Source organism: Streptopelia decaocto, assembly GCF_964273445.1.
Source record: "Streptopelia decaocto genome assembly, chromosome: 2".
In the NCBI taxonomy this organism is placed as follows: domain Eukaryota; kingdom Metazoa; phylum Chordata; class Aves; order Columbiformes; family Columbidae; genus Streptopelia; species Streptopelia decaocto.
The window spans coordinates 40,352,034-40,378,975 of record NC_138655.1 but is presented as its reverse complement, the minus strand read 5'-3'; the positions used below and the strand labels follow the sequence as shown (position 1 = coordinate 40,378,975).

Genomic DNA, 26,942 nt, shown 5'->3' with positions numbered 1-26,942 from the left:
TCAGTATTTTCAGACAGTTTATTTCTAGAATTGTTATTTCAATTTGGCACACAATTGGAAGATGATAATACAATTTGGTGGGACAACAGGAAAAATGCCAGAGTGCTGCTGGTCCTTTGGGGAGAAAAAAGAAATGTGAATTACAAATAAGGAACAATTGGTGTTGAAAACAATATTATCTGAAAGCAGGCTCTATCAGCTGTAGACCATAAAAAAAACCTGAAAGACTTAGAGTCTCAAAATACTGGGATGATGCTTCCAAGTTCTCTAGTAACACAGACTGAAGCTGCCAGAGGCGAATTTAACACAACCCAGGTTGTTTGCTCTATTGGCAGAAGCTGAGTTCTTCAGAACTTCTCTTAATTTACTTTTCATGTTTTATCTGGCTTGCTTCTGCTCACACTGAATTCAGTGGGAACGCTGCTACTGACTTCAACAAAATCAGGTCTTTCACAGAGGGCCAATGGAGCCTCTTTCATAAGCAACAAGACTCTGCACCCAGAGGAACAGAAATGCCAAATGCTTGTAACATGACACTGAGAAGCTGTTTTCTTCTCCTTTTTTAAGACAGTTTAACTTCCTCTTAGTCCATTTGCATCTTTTCTGCATGTTCAGTACCACCAATTACATGAACCTTTCTTCAAGATGCCTTTATTTTGTTGGCATCTGTCCCACTTTTGGTAGCACATTAGACTTTGGTCCCAAACACTAACAGCTTGAGAATAAACTGGATGATTTGCCACTGTGGCCCTCTCATTCTGGGACTGTTTCCACCTCTGATCTTCTGTTTATCTTGTCCATGTGGACTAAGGTAGGAAAAAGAGATGAGGCACAGCAATGAGGGAAAAGTGGCTGCCAATTGCTGGCTCCAGAAGGAGCCTCAGAGGGAAACTGGCCGAACACTCGTGAACCTCTCTCATAAGAGCTGAAAGAGCTGGTGAGGCATCTGAAAACCACACAATATAAGGCTTCAACAGCTTCTTGATACGACCTGTGAGTGGCACAAGCTGCCTGTGAGATGGGAAGTCACTGGCAGCAGGTGTTCACACTTCATTGTAACAGCTGCCAGACAGAAGTTGCAGAGCAAGTCAAGCAATCTTTGAGTCTTCAGAATTACCACAGTCTTGTCTCAGCAAGTTCCATTCCAGTGAATTGGATAAAGCATGGATTTATCCTTGAGGATAGCAGGTCGGAAGACCGACTATGAATGATATTTTGGCAAAGTGAAATCTGTAATTGTTTGTGTGAAAGGGCCTAATCCTCTACAACAAAGCTCAGTGTGAATGGCCTGACAGGAAGCCCCCCACCCAGACTCTCCTTGCCCGAAGTAGTCTCCCCCAATCCTCATCCTGTTTGGGCTTAAAATCATGGAGGCATTTATCTGTGGTCCATTAAATCTTAACTTATCTAACCCTGAAGAATGAGAGAAATGAAACTATCAATGTAATTTAAATCAAGAAATGGAAATAAGCGTTCTCTGTCCCAACTTCTCCAGCACACCCATCTACCTCTTTCCTCTCCACTTCTCCAGTTTACTTTAGAAAACAGATCCATGAAGGGGTTGGGCATAACCAGGGAGACAGCCTACAAAAGCAGTTTGGCCACCGAGAAACTGCAATTGAAACGACACCCACAAGACAGCGCAGCAGCCAGTCTCAGCTGGCAGAACAGACAAGAGGCCCAGCATAAAGCTCAGTCCCTTCTCATTGCGCTGTTCCTGGGGGGTGTGGACCCCTCGTTTTACAGCGTTAAACCAGGAGGACACAGTATTGCACAGCTGCTGTACGGCTCCAACAGGTAACACGATGCTGAAAAGATGTTGGGGTACATTTGTTTATAAACCAAAAAGCAGTGATGAACTGCAGTGCTGGCTTCCCTACATACCTCCGATATCCAACTACTGTGTATTAAAAAACAAAACAAGCCCAAAACAAACAAACAAAACAACACACACAAACCAAACCAACCACAAACCACTCTGTTCTCACACCTGAAGCCAATTAGAAAATATGTCTACTCTAAACCAAGCCTATGAAACAACATCACTAGATGACTTCTCAGCTTCACCTGTATGCTTAATTCACCATCTGAGTAAGCTGTCTTGGCCATATTAATTATTACTACATGCTCTGTAGATCAGAGAAATCAACATATATAAATCCATCTGTAAACATCTGGCAAATAGGTTAAACTCAGTATCGGTAACAATATTCAAACCCATTTACTTCTTTGTCCATTTATTTTGAAAACATTCATCCAAGGAATGCAAGTTAGGACTCTTGATACAGTACTAGGTATCATCCATGCTACCATCCACTCTTTTTAGCAAAATGAAAAAAAGAGAAAATACACATGGCTTCATAACAATTTCACTTGCAATTACCTTGATCATAAAAGCCACTCAAACAAAAGAATCCACCATTGGAAAAGCAATGCTAAAACAATACATTCTCTTCCCTTGTTTGGAGTAAAAATTATATTGTGAATTTTTTTAATTAAAATTTTTAGAAAATATATACTTCTGCAGGATTTACCTACACTCTACAATTTTTTTAAGTAGTGTCCCTAAAAATGGTATGACAGTTTAAGTGGAAAAGGCTAGAATGTAAAGAACAAATTTCTAGCCCAGCAGTAAGACACATGTACATTATTATTTCTTACCAGTCTGGGCATAAGTGTAAGTCACATCCATGCAGCTGAGGCCAAACAAGTATTCCAGCCAGAATAGCAAAATGTTCTATCATGGAGTGTAAACACAGTCAAAGAAATGGGATACACTGAGTGTTAACATTATACAAACAGATATCGAAGTGCACTGGCACATGTGCACTAAGCAAACACTTTTGAATACTTGCTGGTCTGCATAAGGGTTGCATTTATTGTAAAATGATATCAGAAACTGATATTCACCAGGTGCTTACCTATTCTCATATCAAAGCAGCTCCACTTTAAACTAGACACTTTAAACACCACCTTAGGCCTCAGCTATGGGAAAGCTGTACAAACTCAGGCTGTATCAGAAGTGATTAACTGGGTGTCTCACTCTCACCTTTTCTGCATTTTGACAAGAAATGAGGTTGGGCCAATAAGGGTCCACTGTGAAACGTGTTGAACACTGAGGCCCATTGCAACAAAGCATTTTAGGATATAAACATGTCTAAACAAGCACCTGTCTTCCTAATAGAAGAAAAGGTATTTTACCCAGCACATGGGAGGAAGGAAAGGAGGGCTGAAGCTCTTCTTCGTACCTTATCTTCCTAAGGAAAAATAATTTAGGCAAATGCTTCTATTTACTGCTTTATACCTCCAACTCATATGGCAAGTAAGCTCTTGTATGATACACAACATTACCTTGTTTTCCATTTCTCATACAGAAGCTGTCTGATCACAGATTATGCAAGAAAGTGATAGAATCATCCCCAGAATAAAAGCAGTCACATTTTCAGAAGGTAAGTTTACACAAGATTTCAGCCTGAATCTGAAACCACAACCTGCCACAGACTTTGTCTTAATTGCCTATTTAAATATTGTGCATTCAACCTCTGTGACACAGTTAGGTTTATATACCAGACTAACTATGATTATTCCTCATATTTTAATTTTAATCCATGCTCTTTAATAAACAAAAGAGCTGCTTTTTTTTTTTTTTTTAATTAGCTTTAAGTCATTTTAATCAGCCTGAAAAAAAAGCTGCAGTCTTTTTGTAAAATATTACTGAAGTCTTAATAAATATCTGGATTTTTTTTCTTCACTGAGGTTTGGAAGATCAAGTTTTTCAAAACAGATCAGACCCTTTTTAAAAAGGGCACATTCACATATTTGTCATAGCATGTAATAGTTTATTACATTTACAAATTGGCAGTTAAGTTGCTTTGTGTATGTTCTACTTCTGTAAAAGCTACTTTTGAACAATAGCAGCAATAGTGTCAATTTTGGAAAAACAATTATCTAAAAAACCTACCCGTATCAAAAGGCTAGTAGGACTAAGCTTCAATCTACTTTGCCAGTAAGCTTACCAAATAAGAGTCTGCATCTGTAGTTATGCAACAACTGAGGAGTTCTTTTGGAAATGTGAATGTTAAGCTAGAAGTTAAAAGAGGTATCTAGACATGCTCCACTACTGACATCAGGAAAAAAACCTGTTCTTAGAACAGTAGCATGATGAAAGAAGTTAAAATGAAAGTAATTCAGAATTTGTTTTAAACAGCCTAAGCTTATACTGAATAAACTTCGAACATAAAACATCCGTATTAAGTAAGTATTTCAGCTTTCTTGAGGAGAGATGAGAAGCTTATGTAGCAATAATTCAAATAACAGCTACATTTTAACTTTCTGAAACCCTTCAGAGGGGTGCAGAGAACAACACAGGTAGTTACACTATTGCAGATAGAAGTCCAGATATTTTAGAGGTGCAACAAATCATCATTTGCTATCAAAGGGCCCATGTCCCGCTCTGCGTTTACTGGATTGACAAAGGACATTTTTCAGTAAAGTTTCGCAGACCCTGCTGTACTTCAAGCGCCACATGTTCTTCATGCTTGTTTGAACAGATTCAAGTTTAAATGGCCTCTCTCCATGTAAAGAGCTTTCTGCTAAGAGCATGCCTTAACTTAGAAAGACAGAAAGATATTTCTGGGCTTGTAGAAAAATTGCTAGCTTATATCTCATGTTGTAAATAGAAACAACCAATCAACTTACAGAAGTTAAACTCATTCCATATGACTCTCTCCAATGGAAAACAGAACAGAACCAAAAACAACAAACAAAAAAACAGGTACTGAAAGAAGAGGCTCCTTCTGTAGGCACAAACACCAAATGATGAACGAGTCCTACGTTAGAGAAAAGTCTAGCATGCATCTTCAACACCATACGCAGAAATCAAGAACAAGAAGTAACTTTTAAAAACTATACAAGGAAATGTCGCCTTCTTTTAGAAAGCTAAATGGAAATAATTACACTGATTAATAAAACACTGATATTCACAACCCATACGAACTAAGCTGGTTTACATCTTCAGGAAAAAAGTCAAAATAGTACAGAACATTTCCTTTTTTCTCTTAAAAAGCAGAAGGAGTGCCACACTGTCAAAGATAAACTGTTGCTGCATATAAATCTGTGTAAATCTTGTGCTTTCTGTCCAGGGGATACAGAACACAATGTCATGTTTCCTGCTAAATTCTTAACAGAGTTATCAGATGACTAAACAAATCAATGTTTTTTTTCCTACCTAATTCATTATGGAGTTGCTACAACTACAGTACCAAGATGCAAAAGGTTGAAAGACATTCCTGTGAGAACTATTAAGGTTATTTTATGAATTGATTTGGATTTTTCTTTAGTTTACCTATGTTCACAAATAGATACTGTATATGCACCTTGAGTACAAGAACTGCATGAAAAGAATCAGAAAAAAAGAAAACATGGAAACTGAGGTGTGAGGCAGTCAGTCCCCTTCCTACTTCTGATTATTATTATTTTATTCTTTTTTAAATACCACCACTGAAGAAACCCAATGCATGATACAGTCCCCAAACCCACACCAAACTGCTTTGCCGTGCACCTTTACCAGCAGGTTTTCACACCTGCTTCTTCAGAGAGAGCATCCGAAGGCTACAAAAGCATGATTTGTACTTCTCCATCAGTTTATTTATGTGATGTTTTTTCCAGATCTGGAAGTTTTTCAATTAGTGCTTTATGGTTCATGTTGATACTGGCTATAAGTCCTCCCTCATTGCCATCTGAACCAGTGTAACTAATTTCTTCACCAGTCAAGGTAGTCATATGGCCACCCAGTGCTCTCAACACTGCATTGCCAGCACATATGTCCCATTTCTTAATGTAGGTGACATGGATATATACATCAGCTTCTTCCTGATTCTTTTCAGCCACGTCAAGGAGGGACAACACTTTATAACCTAGAAGAAATGGGCAGAAGTAAAAACAAAAAGTTAACGGAAGTTCTCCTATTCATTACAAAGGATAATTCTACTAGTAAGTGTTAATAATATGCACATGCAAGACTTAGGAAAGTGATGTCATTAATTATATCATGCCATCCAGTATCATAGCAAAGGCAACAATCAAATTTCTCTGTCCTCTAACCTGCAGAGAAAATTTGAAAAAGGACCTCCCTCCTGCCCCAAGATTTTTCCACTGCACGTCAATTAAAGCCTTGGGTATTTGGGACACATTATTTTTAGACAGCCTTTACATTGGTATATAAACTAGCTATTTACATGCTATATAAACTTATCTAGAGACACATTAAAAGAACAAGACCAGGAACCTGAATACGGTTTTGCTCTTATGTTCACTTATTTATTTCTCAGTCTCTGTATTATGCTGAAGTCTACCTTCCCCCCACCCCTTGCTTTTTATTACAAGAGAAGGAAGATGAATATACCACTCTTTAATAAAGCAACTCAGCCCATGGCATTACCATTTATCATACATTATGGAGTACAAAGTCATTGCTCAAAATAGTATTCTTTCTTTTATAGAATATTTTCAATTTTTCCACTGTTCAACCAATATCCTTGTTTCATTTAACTGTTCCTTTCTTGATCTTCTTATACAGAGTTGAGCCCTGGAGAAGATCCACTATAATCAGTTACACTTTCACTTCCTTTATGGTAAGAAAACTTGTTTAGATTAATTGTCAAGAAACTAAACAACCTGTAGGGGGGCTCTGCCTTCCCAGACTAAAGACACAGCAAAATACATTTCTGTAAAATTAAAATTTTGCATGTCTTTTCTGAGACTTTAAACCAGCTATTGCTTCACACTATTGCCTCACATATTTGCATTCTGTCAGTAACATGTACAAGGATATTGTGTAAGCTTACAAAAAATAGGTAAAACCTCTTTGGACTGAATATGAGGCAGATAAAAATGGACTTCAGTGACAGTAGTTTTCTCTTTTGACAAAAATGCAAGAAATAGCACCAAAATTTAATGGCTTTTCCTAAAACATTGTTTAATTAAATGTGCTACTAGTTAACTACCAACCAACAGATTCTCTTCCGTGATTCTCTATTTGGTCACACAACCCTTTTTCCTCTGCAGAGGCATCTGTGCTGTCAGTGAACACACATCAGCGTGTTCAGTAAGAGGACCACAGTAATATTGCTAGTCCAGGCTTAGATTCACTAACGTACTAACTTGTGGAGAACCTGAAGCCAGAACTAAGTTTGCATATAGGTTTCCATACATAGGAGAAACTACATCTATCGTCAAGTGTTTGCTTTTAGTGATGTGAAGAACAAAAGGTAAGAGGAAAAAGAAGAGATGCTTCAGCTATATCATTTGGTCTAATAACAGTTATCCCATTAAGTCACTCAGAAGCAATAAAATGGGCAGGATGCTTAAGGAACCTCACCTGCTCCACCAGCAGGGATTATCACAGTCTTATTTCCAAATGTCTGCTTTGCAACCTGCTCAACTTTTCCTGCATGGGAGCGGGATACAATAATCCTTGGATTTTTCTCATTGTAGGAGGAACGAGCTTTTACGTTTGACCCACCGTCCACCATTGCCCAGGCTACAAGAGAAATGCAAATTCTGTTAAGATTTATAAAAGGCAATCTCTGTTCCATGTAAAGATAAAAGGATACTTATCTGAGAAAATACAACTGATGCCTCTGACTTAATTTCCCTCCCTAGTGTAAAAGAGAAAGTTAAGGCTGACAGAAGGAAGGGGTGCGTGCCCACATGTGCACACGAGCAGAAGAGAAGCAGTCACCCCAAGCACAAACTTCTGTGCATATGGCATTATCCCATACCTTACTCTTATTCTGTGATACTTCCAAAAAAATAGAGTAAGAGGGGAAAATCCCAGGTAGTAATATTCAGAACTTGCAACTGGAAAGCCACCAAAGTTAAAAGGATGGCTCTGAGTCAGAAATAGATCAAATATTTCCTCAAATAACATTTTTATAAAAACAAAAAGCCCTGCTACCCTTCAAAGCAGATAGCAAAAATGTTATTGAATCATTTTGTTCAGAAGGATATTAATGCCAAGGAAGGAATAGCTCAGAAGGATAGTAGTGCCAAGGGAAACATTTGATGGTGTGTTTCAGAGGACTGGATTTAGAATACACAACCTCCCACTCGTTTCATTGCAAGTTCAAAGCCAGTCTTGGTAGGTGGCACACGCTAACCATTAATATGACATTTACTTAGCACACTAATCAGCAATTTCATGTCAGTGGAGAGCCAGATTGTATGGCAACAGACTGAGTTATGTGTAATAACAATGCCGCCCGACCTTTATTGCTTTGTATTTGTGTGATAGTATAAGGAACAATCCTACTCACAATACACTGGTATTTCCAGCTTGGGAAATGAAAACTCTTCACATAGAATGACAGAATTCATTGCATCCCATCTGATGCCATGTCTGAACATTTCACATAAGCAAATAATTTCTCAAAATTATAATGCTAAAAAAATCCCATTTCTTCAGATAGATGTTGATACTTGGAAAAATATGTTCCAAAAAACCTCAAGATCCTTAAAGCATATTAGCATATAGCACATACTTAAATGACTGGAAATAACATTCATATATAAAGACAATACACTTAGTACAAAATATTGAGCATTCAGTTGGCAAAAAAGAGAAAAAAATAAATACATTTATTCAGTCTTAGTTTCTATGTGAGAGCTACTGCATAACTTCACAACTCTAGAGGTCACTATTGCCTAAGGGAAAATGAGAACAGAAATTCTCATTTCAAATATATAGTAAGATGCAAATACTAAAACTACTTTGAAGCTTTCAGAAGTGCGTACACATTCCCGAACTTGCAGGTATCCTCACTGATACATCGTTAATACTAAAGAATTAATTAGTTTAGGTTTATGGCATTAAAAGCACGTCAGATAATCAATAAGACCATGCTAGACAGTCTTGCCTGTTACATACAGAGACTTGCCATTAAGATCTTTAATCTATCTTTGTTATTCACACTGAATAAGCATCAGCTCCTGGGTATAATATCATGGACCCAAGTTCCTCAGATGAATGAGCCAAGTACTCTTCTGCTAAAGACTAACAGCACACATAACACTGGTCAGTATTTGCAGGTTTCACTTTCTTCTCTTTGCTATAAGCACTCCAGCTGAAGGGATCTTAATTCTTACACATATTTTCGGTTAGTTTATTTTAAATTCATCATTTTTATGTTAAACAAAGGTGGCATTTTCCTTTGTGGTTTTGCAGCATAGAACACATTTGCAGCTCTAATTCTGAGACTTGCAGCAGCGCTCTTTTGCCCCAGGTACTACTTTCTTATTTATACCCACAGATGTTCTCACAAACATTAAATTTTAATTAACGCTATGACAGAAGATGTTAGAAATACGTGAAGGCATAAAGGTACCTGTATATGCTGAGAACGGCTTGTGTATCACTCCTATTACTGGTTTACCATTTACAGCCACACAAACCATTGTCGTGACGTACTGTCGAAGGTTCTCTGTGGGCAAAATGAAAAAGGTGAGCTCATCTACAGCCAGATGCCAAGAACACAAAGAGAAAGCAGACCTGAAATTATAGAAATGTTAAAGAATAGTCTACATTCTGTCTCTTACTATGTACCTTTTTCTATCCTTGCAATTTTCAATACTTTAGAGACACTTCAATTTTCCAGCAATTTTTCCTGTTCAGTAGATGTAACCTATACTCCTACCCGGTCTAATGTAAACAGCTGTGTCTTACGCAGCACGTATTTTCACGGAAATCTGTGCCCCTGTATTCTCCCTTCCCTGCCCACCTCCTATCCTCTGTTGGTTCAAAACTGATTATTCAAATGCCAAACAACATTCACCTAAACAGGTTATTGTATCAATGGAATATTTGCAAAAGAAACCCCACTTTTTCCTGTTTGCTCTGCAGTACTTATCGGCAACAATTTTAGCTGGATTGCCTTGCACTGTTTATGTGACATCTTAAAACATTTGGAAAAGGGTAAGATTGAATTATGCATGCTTTTTTGAAAAACTATCATGATTTTTTTTGTATCAAGTTAAAGAGAATATTTACTTAGTATTCCCTTTAAATAAACAAAAAATATTCTGCGATATTTAATGTTGCCGCTCTAGCTTTGACATAACCCATTTTAACATGAGATGTCATTGTAAATACTTAATATTTTGTCTCCAGTATAAAAGGCAAACATCAGAATTACACATGATTTGTCAACAAGAATCAGCTACCTGTGTATTCTTGTGTAGCATCTAATGGATCGATCCAGACAGTTACACTTTCTGCTGGAACCTCTTTAGGCTGTATTTTTTGCTTTATGTCTTCAGGAATACTGCGATCCCAAGATACTGTCTCCTGATCAGCTGTATCAACACGTTCTTCAGAGTTTATCTATGATTAGACAAGAAAAGTAATTGCATTAATTTAACAGATACGGTAACTGTGGTACTTGGGAAAACTACAGGTTTGCTCATCTCTTTCCTTTGTCCCTTCACCTCCCGCTACATGTGCGTGAGTTAGTCATTTTTCAGCACCTCATGAGCTGTTACCATCATGCAAACAAGGAATGGAAAACCACAACCCAGAATTTTGCTGTGAGCCATACCACAGCTGGACACTTTCTCAGGCTGCAGCTCTTCCTACTGAATGTTCTCACAGTATGAATCACAGGGCTTTTTAAATGAAACGTTAAATGCAGTAGCTTTGAAGACTAAAAGCAGAAAAGCTGACTTTGGAGAATCATGCAGTATACAGATACAGCAGGGTTCTTATATTCTATTTATACAGATCAGTAGATGCACACTGAAAACGTATAGATATTTTATCAACAAGTATTAGGTTGGTGCAAAAGAAATTGTAGTTTTGGACTGTGAATTTCAAATCATTTTAACAAGCCTCAATCACATATTTATTAATGAAAATAAGAACCACTACAATCAACACACTTTTGCCAAAGATAAGTAAGTTTGTTCCTTCCTGTAGTGTACAAATCTGCGCTTCAGTATTCAACGAACTCTTGGAAAACATTTTCTGCATCCTGCTGGTTGTGGAAGTGTTTTCCCTGCAAAAAGTTGTCGGGATGCTAGAAGAAGTGATAGTCGGTTCGTGAGAGGTCAAGTAAATATGGCAGATCAGGCAAAACTTTGTAGACCAATTGGTTAAACTTTTGAAGTGTTGGTTGTGCAACACATGGTCAGGTGTTTTTGTGGAGAAGAATCGGGCCCTTTCTGTTGACCAATTCCGGCTGCAGGCTTTGCAGTTTTTGGTGCATCTCATCAATTTGTTGAGCATCCTTCTCATATGGAATGGTTTCACTGGGATTCAGAAAGCTGTAGTGGATCAGACCAGCAACAGCCCACCAAACAGTGACCAGACCTTTCTCTGGCGCAAGTCTGGCTTTGGGAAGTGCTTTGGAGGTTCTTCTCGGTCCAATCACTGAGCTGGTCATCACCGGTTGTCACATAAAATCCACTTTTCGCCACACATCATGATCCAACCTACAAATGGTTTGTTGTTGTTGCATAGACGAAAAGATGACACTTCAAAACAATGTTTTTGATTTTCAGTCAGCTCATGAGGCACCCACCTATCAAGCTTTTTGACCTTTCCAATAGGCTTCAAATGCCACACGAATGTAGAATGATCGATGTTGAGTTCTTTGGCAACTTCTCGTGTAGTCGTATGAGGATCAGCTTTGCTGATTGCTCTCCATTGGTCGCTGTCAGCTTCCAGTAGCTGCCACTATGCTCCTCATCTTCATGGCTCTCGTCTCCTTTGTGAAACTTCTTGAACCACTGGTGGGTGCACCACACGTTCATTTGCAGTTCCTGGGCCAAACGCGTTGTTGACGTTGTGAGTTGTCTCTGCTGCTTTACTACCCATTTTGAACTCAAGTAAGAAAATCACTTGGATTTGATTTTTGTCTAACATCATTTCCATAGTCTAAAATAAGTACAAAATAAACAGCAAGGAATAAGTCAGTAGCAAAAAAAAAAAAAACAAAGTGAGAAAAGCAAATTAAAATTATGTATAACATAACCACATTTATTTAAGAATGTATTCTGATATCAAATGGCAAATTTCAACAATGCAAAAACCACAATTCCTTTTGCACCAACCTAGTATTATGCAGACCGTGGTATTACTTGGGATAGTAGGAATCGTAGTATATACTCCTGCTTCTGGCACTGAGTTACAACCAGCAATTTAAGCAGCTCAACTGGATGTAACCATTACACAACTGCCAGATGAATGTTATTTTACAAACAAGTTAATAACATTCCACATCTGTCTTTAGGGCAGGTTGGCCTAAGGACTTAAGAAGGCCCAAGGTCACATTTAAGCCTATTGTCACTTGCTGCCCAGCTTAACTAATTTTCTTCTGGACCAGAGGGCAAGTCAGTATGTTGAACAGAGTTTGGTCCAGCAGCAGAGCACACAGTCACAATCTGTTAAATGGAAGAATGTTCTGCAGAACCCAATACAATGTTGAATGTTGTTGTGATTGCAGTAGCAAGATACTTTTGTATTGCAAGAGATGCAGTGAGCACAAAACACTGTATGTAACGATCTTTCATGTTACACAACATCACGTAACCCAGCAGGAAGAACAACTTGGGAAATATGGATCAACCTACCTTCACCCATCCATGCCAGCTTATTACCACTAAAAACATGGTTTATAGGAGAGCTGTAATGCAACCATTCACAAGCAGTGCTAATGGTAATTAATTCCGACAAACTCACTCATTTACTTTTAGCACCTCAGATGCATTAGGAGATTAATATTTTTATGCTCCTTCTACCACCAGTACAAAGGAAATCATTGCTACTGTGCCTTCCAAGCTTCAGCCTGTGCAAATCCTTCAGAAATGCATCATTCACTAGTTACTCAGTAGGATGATGATGCTTATGGCTTAGACATGTCAGTTATATGTCTGACGTTGAGTGTAACCAATCTGGCTTTTTAGGACACTTCAGAGGATCAGGACCGCAAGCTTTTTGATTCTTGCGAACTTTAAAGGAGGCTTCCTCTAATATTTCTAAAGGGATGCCAAAGTGACTAGCTCTTATGTCCAGTCAAGGCAAAATAGTAGGTGCACATGGAATGCAATGTATCTACAACCTAGAACCACCGATTTCCCTTTACTTGCTACAGATGGTATCCAGACTGCTGGCTCAGATTCAGATATCTGACTGCTAGAGCAGATAAATCCTCTCTAACTAAAAGAACTTGTTATTATAGATGTTGTAAGGAACTGACACCAAAAGACAATGAAAATAAAGAAATTATCAGACTATATTTGAATGTTAGAGACTTTTAGTCACCAGGACTTTTACATAATTCACATAATGACGACAAAAGATATCACCTCAGCTGTAACAGATTATTAGCAAAGGGTTAAGGGCCATACTCAAAAAAAGAAAGCAAGCAGAACTGCAGCAACTCCAGCCACACATCATAGCTGTCTTCTCACATAAAACCACTGTTTGAAGCACTGTATGCCAAACAGAGTCCTTGAAGTTGCCATGACATTCACAAATTAAACATCTGTCACTATACAATAAACCTGACGACCGCGTTTTCCCCAAGAGGAAAACAGTCCTGCAAAGTCAAGATGACTTGTCCCACAGACTTGGCAGCCTCAACAGAGCCCCTGGGCAGTTTAAGTTCCGCTACAGCATATTATGCACCACCGTAAAACAAACAAACAAACAAAATACATTTCCTCAACAGAAGGAAGAGGCCTCTAAAAGGTTAGACGGTTGGAAACAATCCTCAAAAAGAAAGAAAATCTAGTTAAACCTGTTGTTACAGTACACTTTAATTAAAAGACTGAAACTATACAAAAGGTATTGTTTGCAGAGAAAGACCTCGCGATTCAAATTTTGTAGCAGTGGCCACGATGCTGCAAAATCTATGATTGTGACTAGTCTCTGTCAACAGCTGTGACTGAATTCACCCTTTAAAGAATAATTAAACTGAAGAAATATATGCTAAAAAAATTAAATTGACTATTCCATTCAAATACTTTTAAAATAAACATCAGTACATGCAAATGTAACACTTCTCTTAGAAGGTGTTTGGTGGTGTGTGAATTTTACTTAAATGTATTACGCCCCCTCCTTCCCCACATCCTTATTCATCCCAATACTCATTTTATATTTTAATAAGCAAATAATCCAGTATCTTGGAAAAAAGACAAGGTAGCACACCTCTCCATTCCTGAGAGTATCAATAACTCCAACTGATAATTAAGTCTTCTCAAATCCAAATCCCAGTGCTGTTTTATTAGAAAACAAAATGAGAACACCACAAATGTTATCCTACCTGTATTATAAAGAAGAAATACTAAGCTACTCAAAGTAAAAAAAGAAACAAAACAAACCACACACCAAACACAACACAAAACAACAACAAAAACTCCACAATTCATGTAACAGTAAAAGATAATATTAATTGGTCAGAATATGAATATAAGAGTATTCCAGCTATCACATTTCAAGAACAGACTAGCACAGGTTGTCCAGAGAGGTGGTAGATGCCCCATCCCTGGAGACATTCAGAGCCAGGCTGGACAGGGCTCTGAGCAACCTGATCTCGTTGAAGATGTCCCTGCTTATTGCAGGAGGGTTGGACTGGATGACCTTTGAAGGTCCCTTCCCACCCGAACTATTCTATGATTCTATGATTCAATGGATAAGTCTATTGATTTGAATAGGACCATGAAAATGAAAAGCCTGGAGGCCCAGACAAAACAGCGTGCACAGGGGAACGCTAATAAAACATTAATAGATGTTTGACTTTGTTTTTCTGTTTTGTCAGGGCACTAACTCTGCATGACATACACACAGCGATTACACAACATAAGCATTATGTGTAGCCAAGGTTCAACCTTAACTTTGCCATTTGTATTCATGTGACAGCGGATGGAGGAAGGGAGTGGATGGACAGAAGTAAATACAAACATTTACAAACAATAAACCAAAAAATATTCTGATACTTTCTTACTGGCTGAGAGATGTCCTTTGTGGACAGTGGAAGATATTTTATCACTATATGTAGCCCCAGGACTAATGTTCACAGCAACCAGCAGAGGATGCCCACAAGTATGCATCTTGAAAGGTATACTGACCTACTGAGTAGCCACATGGGACTGTGCTTGATTTGCTGTTATCTGATGGTGTTTCAGAGATGTTACAACTCAGGGAAGAACAGTTCAACCTGCAGCCTTCAGGCTGTCCCCCGCTTAGGAGCCAAGCCTCACACCTCATTCCTCCACAGAGCGACATGCCCTTACACCCCCTCTACTCCAAGTCAGACTATTTCACCTTTGTTTGCTCAGCTTCTCTCTGTTTTTTCCCCTCAAATGTATCAGAGGTGAAAGCTGTCTGCTCTTCTCGCAGCATCTGTACATATACAAGTCATGTGAAGGAATCAGATGCCAAAACCTCTGAACATAAACACCCACTCGACAAGTCAGGACGTATATACGTGCACAACAGGAGAGCATTCCCCAGGAGATCAAGAAGCGGTCAAATCACCGTGTTTCCAATAACTGCAGAAAGTATCTGAGTTATCCTGCTTACAAAACTTGGCTCCAGAATCTGCTGCAGAAGGAAGGACTCACATCCACACCAAGACTTAGCTCACCTGCAGCCAGGACCTCTCCCAATCCCTCCCTTCCAGCTTTTGAATTTGGGGGTGGCAAGCAGCAATTTTCACTATGAACAAGAGCTGCTTTCTCAAAGTTTGTTACTTGACACAGAAAAGAACATAATCTCAGAAATCAAAATATCACTTCCTTTTTGAAGTTTAAAATGCCTTTAAGCTTCAGAGATTTGAATAGTAGCCTTGCCAGTATAGTAAAAAATTCTAGTTTTATTCAATATACTGATTTTTTTAAAAGCAGCTGCTTCTTTTGGATGGGGTTCTTTTCCCCCTTATAGTACCACGACATACTATAAAGGAAAAAATGAGCTTTTATGGGTGCTCTTCTTCATGCCTTTCAAAAAATGTTCCTCTTGCTGGGGTCCAGATTTCAAGGAGTTTTAGCAGGGCAGATTTTGTTATGAAAGGATAGAGAGGACCTTGCTGAATCACACGGTTCTCTAAACAAATAGCTTGTTAAAAGGTAATAAAATATAATAAAAATATAAAGTATATTTGTACATAAATGTGCAAGGTATAAAAATATACTAATATATAAAATAATAAAATGTATAAAAAATGCTGGTCTCATGTTGTCATTCATTTGAAATGAAAACAACAAATACTTGATAACAATGCCATGACACAGATAAATGTAGCACAGAATCCAGAGACAAGTTCTGGAGTCTCCTCTAGAATCAACTACATCTGCATTTACTTTAATGACAACAAGACGTCACTCCATAGAGGAACAAGACAGGATGTGCAAAGAAGAATATGGACAAGTCCAAATGTTAAAAAGCTTTGTTAGAGCTTATCAAAGCTCTTTACGTGACTTTGGTCATTAAGCCAGCAGGAAGCAGAGTGAAACAAACAGGTTTTCAGGAATGCTAAAGACATATCAGATGACAACTCTGCTTCTACTGACTTAAGATTAATAGACGCTGGTGAAAAGTGCAACAGAGGCAATCAGCATGGATCACAGAATTTACACAGTTCACACCAGTAAACTGTTGTAACAATTAGAATTTAAAACCTGTTAAAGTAATAAAGCCACTTGCTCATTAGCTCAAATGTTGTTTCAGTAGACAGCAAAATTCTCCATTACAATTCTGTACAGATGCAAGTCTAGCAAAAAGAAAGGGATGACTAGTTTGTCATGAGAGTTGCAACATTACTTTTTAAGAAAACATCCAAATAAGAGCAATACAGTAAGTAACACTGAGAAAACTTTTGCTGTTTGTGAGTACCTACACTACTAAAGAACTCTAATCTCCAGATGCTCAGATGACAGATTAAACACCCCCGGTATACACACAAACCAAATGAACTACTTGTAATCACATCTGAGAAGATAATCACAGACCTCATTACCATAAAGTTACAGGCTTTAATTGCATTTTAGGTAGAGAGAGACAGCATAAGTCATGTAGCATCAATCAGAACCCATGTTAAGAGATGCATCTCTAGACAACACCTATTACTGAGATTTCAGACTAACATTCACACTTCTTGCTTTACTTAGAAACATGTGGGCAGTTACTAAAATCATGTAGGTCAGAACATTAATTTTGTTAAAAACCCTAAGACCTGAGGATGTCGTTCTCCCAACATGAAGAGACAAACCAATTACTGAACTTATTCAGCAAATCCTTCTGAAGTTTAAGTAGCATTTTGGTTTTGTACACCTACTTCTTTAACATATCTGTCTTTCCCACAGAATCAGTATCGAATGCAGAGCTTGCCACCTCAGATGAAATTCCAGTTTTCCAAGTATGATAGCTGGCACTGTGGTCAGAAGCCTCTAAACAGTAGGTTTAAACCTAGAAAGTACTTCAGGTAGTTTGATTTAAAAAAAAAAAAACAAAAAAAAAAACCAGCACGCTTGGAGACATTAATCTTCAAAAAGTGGAATTAATTTACAAGAAAATCTCATTAAAAGTAAAACTGACATGTTCTTGAATTTCCATTTCAAACACTGACACTCGATTCCAGCACTATCACGCACAAACTTGAAATGAGGTATTTATCATCTGTCTTAACTGGGGAAGAGAAAGAAGATCGAATGATCAGCACAGTGGCAAGACTGATAAAAAGATGCTTGAAGAAGAAGACTGGGGCAGAGAAAAAAGATTTCCAGCACAGTCACAATTTGAAAAAAAAAAAAGGGGGGGGGGTGGTATTTCTCTATTCACTATTTACACTGGAAAACAAGACAGATAGCTGGTACAAATATAGAACATAAATCAATAAGACTAAGTCTGATTCCTGTGCAAATAATGCTAGCATAGTGCAGAAGCAAAAATAGCAGAATTCTGTGGGTCACTTCAAAATTGGCTTTTTCACAGTCGAAGGACAGAGGGACTTCGGCCGAAGTGCTGGTTTAAAGAACACATCTTCCTCTGTCAACCACTCCTGCCTTTTGTGAGCAAGGAGGGCTGCTCCTTCAGGTGTTCTGACACAGGCTGTTGGTAAGGCCATAACGTGAAGTGAACCAGGGTATTTGTAGATCATCTTTATTTTACATTTTTACCTTGGATACATCCAGATATCAAGCTCCTGACACTGACCTCTGGACAACCAGACTTAGAAGAATGGAAGACCCCAACGTGTGGTACTCAGAGGGAAGCTCTTTTACCAGGTATCACTGCTGAAGCCCCAGTATCATGAAATCACCTCTCCAAACAGAGAAGCTCTTCTGGGCAGAACATACCAGTGTTTCTGGCCAGTCTCTAACTGGATTTAGAAACACTGTTTTCCCAGTCCCCTCTCCCCACCAGCAGCAGGGCAGGCTCAAGCACCTCCTAATCCCCCCACCTGATTCCCATCCCAGCCCCTCTTATTGCATCACCACTGTGCTAGCACAAGGAATAAATGGGGCTGCATGGAGAACCAACCAGGAAAGCAGTGAAGTAACCCAGAAAATATAAATTTAAAAATTAAAATGAGAAGAGGGGGTGATTACAGCTGGATCAGAGCTTCAACTTGTTCCCAGCATGACAAATAGATGAGGACAACAAACCAGCAGTGCAGGTACAGTGAACACCTTAAGCCTGTAACTGCAGCTGAGGACTCTGTCAAGAGAAAACACTGCATATATTTTAGCATTAAATGTATTTTAAAAATCAACTGCACAACTATACTTCATAGAAGATGTGTGCAAATAGTCATTGCTGGATGTTGAGTGTGATGAGACAACAGCGGGTAACATGTGAGTTAGAAATAACTCACTTGTTCCTTCCTCCCCTACCTTTCTCATGCCTGCTTCTGAGGGATATAAACAACGATACTCAATACATTCAATCTGCTACACAATGATAAAACAGAATTAACCTTCAGTCTTACCTAACCTAGCTGTGCTAAATCTTGAACTGATGTAAATGCATCTATTTATATCAAACAGAGCAGGTGATGTAAGCAGTGAAGTTCCTCTTCCTCTGTAGAGTCAATAACTTTACTTAAAAGACAAACACAAAACATTTTCTATGTTTTTTTTCTCTCAGATTTTGAAAGCTTTTTTACAACTGTCAGGATTGTAAGGCTCTTTCCAGATTTACTTCAGCTTCTGCAAGGGAGAAGTCTTACACTTCCATCTTCTCTTAATAATCACACCTTAACCTTAAGAGAAGATCTGCTTCAGACAGCTGGTTTGCATGCTTTCCCTTATTATGTCCAGCAGCACAATACAGGCAATCCACGGCTGCTCATGGACTTAAGTTTATTTCCGTCAAATGACTTCTCCCCCTGGTTATTTTTAAACATTGGAAAGCCATAGCTATTCTTGGAAGATAATTAATAGATCATTTCCTTTGCATGATAGGCATATTTTGGCACCCAGTTTTTGTGCTGGTTTGTTTCTTTCCTGGCTGCAGATTGTGGCACTGATTTAAATGTTAACCTAACCTCTGTTAGGCTCAAGGACGTCATGATACAAGTAAATAAGCATTTTGCCTAAGTTTACTCTTGGAATTCTTTCAGTTTTTGTTTGACAGCTTTTGATAGCAGCATCTTCTCCAGCAAGAACAGAAGAGGGGTTTTATTTGACATCAGCAATGTTTTTTATTCTAGAGCATCCCTCTGTACACAGGGATAAGGTGACACTTACAAAGTATGATGCTTCTACAAGGTGCAGTCTTATGCTACCTCATATGAAAAAAGTGTCTCAGGAAAATATCCATACTTTAGAAAGCATCATCTATTTTTAAAGACTAGCAGTACAAGTCAACTATAAGGAAAACAAAAAGGAGTACAGAAGTTTTTAAAAAGTAGATGTTCAAAGACAATGCTCTCTGAGAGGAAGACACACAAGTCAGACTGTCACTGCTGTGCATCCCAGGCAGCGAAGCAGAGTTTACACATGTGACCACAGAACAGGCAACACAGTTCACTGAGCTCTTCAAGCCCAAACCAAATCCCCAAACTCCTCTAGAAGCACAGACAACTCTTGTATCTAAAACTAATGAAGAGTTTCTTTCTGTGGGAGCGGGGAAAGCACGTAGGTTTCAAGCAGTGATAAAGGTATGCTGCAATGCCAAGCTTCATGAGGACAATGAATAGCAAAAGAGAACAGAGGACAATGCTGCTGCTGCTTCTGTTAGTGTAGGGCTTCAGAAGGTGACTTGCCACTGACAGAAAAGCCAGCAATCTTCAAAACAGAGCCTTCATAATCTTTCTGTAGAGAAAGGTTAACCACATATCAAGTTTATTTCAAATACTGAAGAATCTGGTGTTTCCTTTAGATTTCATACTCAATGTGTTCTCTATGACACTCAAAAAAAGCCAAACAAAAAAACTACACAAACTAACAAAAAACCCAACACAAACAAAAGCAGCAAACCACTTGAGGAACTTCCAAAACAGCCACTGAGTAGTAATTAAACTTCATCAAAAAATAAAATCTACGCTGCTTGTTCTTTCAACCTGTCCAGGAAAAGGGTGCAATTATCACCTCTGAAATACAAACTCAGGGTTTTCCTTAAGTTTCAAGTGACTGTAAAAAGCTAAGAAATTTAATATCAAGAAACTGAAAAGTAGTTCTTGTTTAGTAAAGGAAAAGCAGACAATGACCAAAAAGCCCAGAAGCGTGGTTCTGGTCTGGATGCAACCTCAAGTATTAAACCCAGATTTTGTAGGTGAATGAGAGCAAAGGCAGGTGTACACCTCTGAAACAAAAATATATTCATTTTGTTCATGTAGGCAGCCACCCATAATGTGACACAACTGTTAGCTTATCTGCTGTCCCAAAGTCACGATAGCTAAAAACTGAGGTATCATAACACTGTGTTACTAAACCTCTAATTGTCAATACTTCCTCCTTGCTCCAGGCTCTCCCTATAACTTAAGGCAGGAAGGATAAATGAGAAAATAACAGCATTGCTAATCGCAGGATCTTAAACATATGCAGAAGTAGCACTATGAAATTACCTCTGTCCTTAACCGGACAGCACGTAATTCACAATGTTTAGACTCTGTGTCCCGTCCCGTCCCCGTAACAATTCAAACGCATAGTTTCACCTTGCGCGGCTTCAGTTACATACGATCCAACTCCTTCCCCTGCAACCCAACACCCACGGCGACAAGCGTGAGGTGGCACTGCCACAAAATCCGCGCGGGCGGAAGGGCAAATGCAAAACGAGGGCAGCTATTTCCCGTCGGCCGTTCCCAAACGGAGCGCTGACACGTGTCTTGCCGCGCACGGCCGAACCCCGGCGGCCCGGGAGCCCCGGTACCGAGCGGCCTCTGGAGCTCTGCACCGGGGGGTCGTCCGGCCCCGGGTCCGCATCCCCTCCGTCCGCCCCACGGGGGGAAGCCGGCACCCACCTGCACGGCGGGGAAGGCGCCCTTCAGCAGGTAGAACATCCTGCGGTTGGAGAGGAGGTCGCCGCTCGTCAGCTGCTCCTCGGCCCCCTCCCGCGTCTTCCCCTTCGCCTTGGCGTTGAGGACGTTGCCCTCCCGGACCCGCTTCACCTCCTCCCCGCCCCTGACGGCGGCCAGGACGGACACGGCCAGCAGCTCCCGCAGGTCGACAGCGCCGGCGGGCGCGGAGCCATGCGGGGTCTCGGGCCCACCGGCCGCCGGCTCGCTCAGCATGAAGAACGCGAAGCGGCCGGCCAGGAAGCCGGAGTAGAGATGGTAGAGAACGCCCAGCCCCAGCAAGCAAAACACGGCCATGCCGAGCGGCGAGAGGCGGATCCCCATGGGGGCCATGGCCGCAGGGCAGGGGGGCACGGCGGGGCAGGCGGGCGGCGGTACTATGCGCTTACTACAGCCCCATGGCGCCGCCGGGGCGCACCGCTCCGTTCCCTCCGCTGCCGCGGCGGTCCCAGTCCGGCTCCACGCTCCCCAGCGGGCCGGCGGGGAGGCAGCGCCGTCTGTATCCGGGTCAGGCGGAGGCGGGGCCCGCCGCTCGCACTGAGCATGTCCCACCGCAGCTCGGCGGGCTGGGTTTTGCGGGGCAGTGCTGACCCGTGTGTGGCGGGGCTTTCTTCTGCCAATGTCCCGGCAGGAGGTTGGGGGAGCACTCCTCTGTTTCCTGCCGTGCACACGCTTGGTAGCGCACGCTCAACTTCACCCACTGGTTCTCCTGAAACGTGTAGTTTGGGATGGGTGTTTGCTTCATCTCCTAGGCAGCAGGAGTGCGAGGAGCACGCAGAGCTGGGGCTGTTGGAGCTGCCCCTGCCTGCCCCTGCCTGCCCCTGCCTGCCCCTGCCTGCCCCTGCCTGCCCCTGCCTGCCCCTGCCTGCCCCTGCCTGCCCCTGCCTGCCCCTGCCTGCCCCTGCCTGCCCCTTGCAGCGCGGTCGCCCAGCTGGCTGGGACGGGAGCCGGGGGCCGTTCGACAGGCCGGGAAGGAGCTTTCCATTGAAAACTGCAGTTTGCATAAATTGCCGATTCATTTCTGAAGATTTGTTTCTCTTGGGCTGCTTAGGGAACTGTGGGACTCTCGGCCCTTTGTGCTGCTGGAAAGGGGCTTGGAGTTAAAAATTTCCATCCATTCAGCAAAATGAAGCAAATCCAACAGTTTTCTCAGCCAAGTGGTGTGCTAAAGGCCTGCATGTCTTAATTTATATATTTTCTTTACACCTCGGTTGGTTTGGGGGAGTGTGAAACAGCATATTTATGACTAGAATGGACATCTAGGGTGGAAATGAGGAAAGTCACTGATTTTGATTTTTTTTTTCTGTTTTATAATTTATTCTACTAATTTTGAGTAAGTTATATCAAAAACGCAACAGTGAAATTAATTCAGCATTGTTTGAGTTAATTCTTCACTCAAGCAATATTCTTGTCTGTTGACATACATGTGCTAGAAACAAAGCCTGCTCCTAACTCTGGAAAGAAATAATTACTAGGGTTCAGGCAACATATCTATTTTCCTGGGATCTTGTGGCTGATTTTTTGTTTGTTTGTTTGTTTTTTGTGGTTTGTTTTTGTTTTTTTTTGTTTAGGGAGTTAAACTTGTGTAATCAAGAATGTGAAAGCTAGGAAAGACCAAAATTAAGTTTTGTTTTGCAAATTGAAGTTGCTATATCATCTCTTCTGAATCTCCGTTGTATTGGTATCTTCAATTACATGGCTGCATACCAAGTGTCATGCAGGATCAGACCAAAGTGTACATGTATATGCGAGGACTGCAAAGGAAAGAAAGGACTGTAGGAAGAGAAGGGATTACATTTGAAATGGGATTCAAAAGAGTTGGATTTTACTCTTATCTATGCTGGGATTTCCCTTTATATGCTATTAAGTGACTGCGGGAATGCCCACATTTTCCAACTTCCCATTCACTTTAAGACACAAGGTTTTATTTTTTATCTATGCAGTTGCTTGTTTGGCAGAAAGGGGGCTTGAAAGGATACACTGAATGTTTTCCTTAATATTGATTCCATAATTCAGCATTTCATATACTAATAATTAATGGTAAAAAACTGCTCAGCAACACAGGGTTGATGTTGGAAAAAGAGCAAACTCGCATCTGTAATGAGCAATGAATGTAAGACTAACAACCAGGCGTGCTTGTAATGTGTCACCTTTTAAAAAATGCTGGGTGAATTAGTCAACAGCTGTGCTACCTGATGTTATCAGTAGCAGTTTGTCTGTGTTCAGTAAACAGAAATTTTAAAGTATTGGTAAAGGAAACCCAGGAGAAGAAAGAAAACCTGCAACTTTTTGAACTGGTTTCTTACTTAATGGAAAGTAACTAAAATACTAGGCTTTTTATTCCACTGAAGTGTGCAAGGACATTACGGAGGCATAGAAAAATGATGTATTACTTTCTGCTAACATTTCTGTGCCTACCATAAATATTAACAGCAATGTAAACTGTGAAGAGGACAGTGCACAGAGAGCTCTCTATTTTAGTGATACTGTATGTACCATCTATGCCAGGTTTCAGAATAAACAGTGGTTATTACTGAATGCATTTTCATAACTAATAGACACTTGTTCTCCGTAACAATCTTACTCTATAATTACCGTTATAATTTTTTTAACGGTCTCAGTCTGGCACCTCCTACGCTGTTTTTCCAAGATCCCTAGATTGAGTTCCTCATGTTTATCCAGGGTACTGTTGATTTCAGCCGGGTTCCAGAACACCACAAAGTTGTTTGAAGTTTGCTTTATGGCTTCAACCTGTAACGTGTTTCCAGAGACCATGATGTAGGCACGAAATGTAAACAAAGTTGGAAAATCAAAAAAGTTGTCTTGGTTCATTCCTAGCAAAAGGAGATTTCTCTCTTTATGTGAGGAGTGAGGTAAAAATTTAATGGAAATGTTCCTTTTGAAAGTATAAAATTATTCTTTTGGACACTTTACTGTGGGCCAGATGATTTGATGCATTTGGAATAATAGTTTAACCTGAATCAAACCAAGTTTTTAAACATATTTGTGTTTTTGGCAGGAAAATCACATCCATCTCTAATACTGAAGTGTTCCTTAACTGAGTGAAAAAAATAAAAAAGGTGATTCCATCCAACCTGAATGAAAGTTTAGGATGCAAATCTCATGTAACATATAACCCTGTTGAATCTGTGCCAGCTGCCATCTTAGGAGTTAGCTTCATGTGAAGGCAGCCCTGACCTTGAGGACCCAAACAACATGCTGATGTGCTAAAACTAGTGTGCCCCTTTAGCCCCCCCACAGAAACTGTCGCTGTAGCAGGGCTTGGCAGAGCTTCTTGAACGGGGTGCAGTGTGCTGGGTGTGAAATGCATTGCTTTCTGATTCACCTAGCGGCAGCTGCACATGACAGGCAATGCGATATTGCAGTCTGGTCACCACAACATTAATGAGTGTTGGTGACTTTGGCAGAAGGGTTGTGCTTTGAGTTTGGGGGGCTGACAAATGAAGGGGCCACTTACTGGTAGTGAAAACACATTAACAGAGATGTCCTGAGCACCTGGTGAGGATCCTGAGGGAGCACACGGAGGAAGGGTGTGTAGATACTGGTAACTTCTGACCATGGCCGGGGGAGTCAGTGCGGGAGAGGAGAGAGCCGTGGTCACACAGGAAGTCCCAGTTTGTGCTATGCCCAGGTGTGGAGTGTGCCAGAGCACGGAGAGTTTGATATCTCTGGCTTGTAGAGTCTACGCCAACAATGCATAACCCAGTGAGCTCCCATCCTTGTCCAGACAGGGAGTTTTTTTGTCAGCAGTGCTCCACAGTGCAGTATATCGCCACAATTGCTTTACCAGCACCAGTGCTGACTTGTGGAAAAGCAGGCGATGCCCACATCTTCCACAGCTCCAGCCATGCGAGCAGCTTAACAGGGCCTGTTGGCAGCAACAGAAGTGCAGTGTTGCTCGTTTTTCCCCCATGACCCCTGTGTAACCCAAATGGTTTATGAAACCACTCATGAGCAACCTCGCTGAGCGCTGGGTTTTTGTGACTACAGCGGCAGTGTGTCTGAGGGAAGAACAGGGAGTCCCGCAGGGTCAGAGCTGAGTTTGATCTGCAGTGCATGAAAAAGCTCTGCTGTGTCTGTGCTTCTGAGAGGCCAAGGAAGAGCAGATGGCTGTCAGGTGGGACCAGAGTACCCGAGGGGAACCTGCTGTGCAAGTGCCAGCACGAGCTGCAGCCCCTTGCTTGTCAGAGCTGGGAAGGCAGTCCATGAGGGAGGCCAGTACTTACTATTGAGTGTAAAGTATTTTGTAGTGTGGGGTAACTTTCCAGTGCATTGAGCATTTGGTTGGTGCAGTGGGTGTATGGGAGCTGTGAATGATCATTGTTGGGTTTTTGTCACTGGGCTCTTCCTTCTTTCCCTCTGCTTTATTTTCTCCTTGTGTTTTCTGTAATATTGCTTGTAACACCACCTCCTCCAGTCTTGTTTGCAGCAGCAGTGCCTGTTATAGCTATCTCTTACATCCTGGCTGGTTCTGCAGGGCTGTGATCCTCATGAGGGTTGTGCAGAGATGTACCAAACTTGATATTTTTAAAAGGCTTTATTTAAATTAGTATGTAAAATAAAAGCAGAATACTACAAGATGCATGAAGCATGAATGTGGACTAAACAGGGCAAAGAAGACTGATTAATGACTCTGTTCTAGTGTGTATCCTAAATAGGGGTGGGCTAATGCTTCTGCTGTGTTTTTTGCTACCGACTTCTCCTCAACCACAGCATGAAAGTAAGTGCTCAGAGGTTTACATGGGGGAGGCATGTAAAGCTACAGCTGTAGGGGCTGCATGAGTAGTATGGAAGACAACAGTGAAATGGTAAGATGTGTACAGAAGGATTCCATAACTGCTGCAGGGCCCTGATTAGATGACTTCTGGTATCTGTTCACCTTCCCAGAACAACTTTATGTTTATATGTAAGAAACAAAAACTGTCTACTTGCCATATGGTTTCTCATGGCTGCCATAGAACAACCCATCACTGGTAAGAGCACAAAAATCCACTTCTCCGTTTTTTCTCAGCACTATTGCAGTGTCTTCCCTGCCTTCACACTGCTACATATTTGCCATCTGAAATAATATGCATTCTTGGGGCAATTTTGGAACTTACTGAGACAGGCTGTGTGAAATCTCGCTCAGTTTTACTTGCCATGGTCTCCTGTGGGAAAGACAGGCTAAACCTTTACCTCTGTCTGTGGGTACTGCCCCTCACTTTTTTTATAGTTGGTAACAAAATGCCAACTAGTAGGACTCATGCCAAAGCATTAATGGTACAGGTTAAATGGGGCGGTTATTAAAAGCGTGGGACCAACTGCAGGATGGGTCTGGGGCATGGTGAAGACAGCAGGACTGGGCACTGCTGCAGATGAGGCATCCTGATTTTGTTAGATCACTCTATTGGTTACATGCCAAAGGCCTGG

The 26,942-nt window shown here is 40.7% G+C and overlaps 1 protein-coding gene across 1 annotated transcript; it reads right to left on the bottom strand.

Annotated features, from left to right (window-relative positions):
• BPNT2 (3'(2'), 5'-bisphosphate nucleotidase 2) lies at positions 1 to 22,050 on the bottom strand. Its single transcript, XM_082044821.1, has 5 exons — positions 21,459 to 22,050; positions 10,219 to 10,378; positions 9,384 to 9,479; positions 7,379 to 7,540; positions 1 to 5,915 (listed from the first exon to the last, which is right to left on the bottom strand). Exons 1-5 carry the CDS (start codon positions 21,843 to 21,845, stop codon positions 5,644 to 5,646), a joined length of 1,077 nt encoding a protein of 358 aa, XP_081900947.1. The 5' UTR covers positions 21,846 to 22,050; the 3' UTR covers positions 1 to 5,643.
• Between the last annotated feature and the right edge of the window lie 4,892 nt (positions 22,051 to 26,942).

Bases quoted from the DNA above. Each gene is read 5' to 3' on its own strand.
- BPNT2 (XM_082044821.1), bottom strand. From the start codon at position 21,845: ATGGCCCCCATGGGGATCCGCCTCTCGCCGCTCGGCATGGCCGTGTTT. The intron at 9,480-10,218 runs GTAGCTGATTCT...TTTTGCCCACAG, and splicing joins TGCTACACAAGAATACACAG to AGAACCTTCGACAGTACGTC. The intron at 7,541-9,383 runs GTACCTTTATGC...TTTCTCTTGTAG, and splicing joins GCCGTTCTCAGCATATACAG to CCTGGGCAATGGTGGACGGT.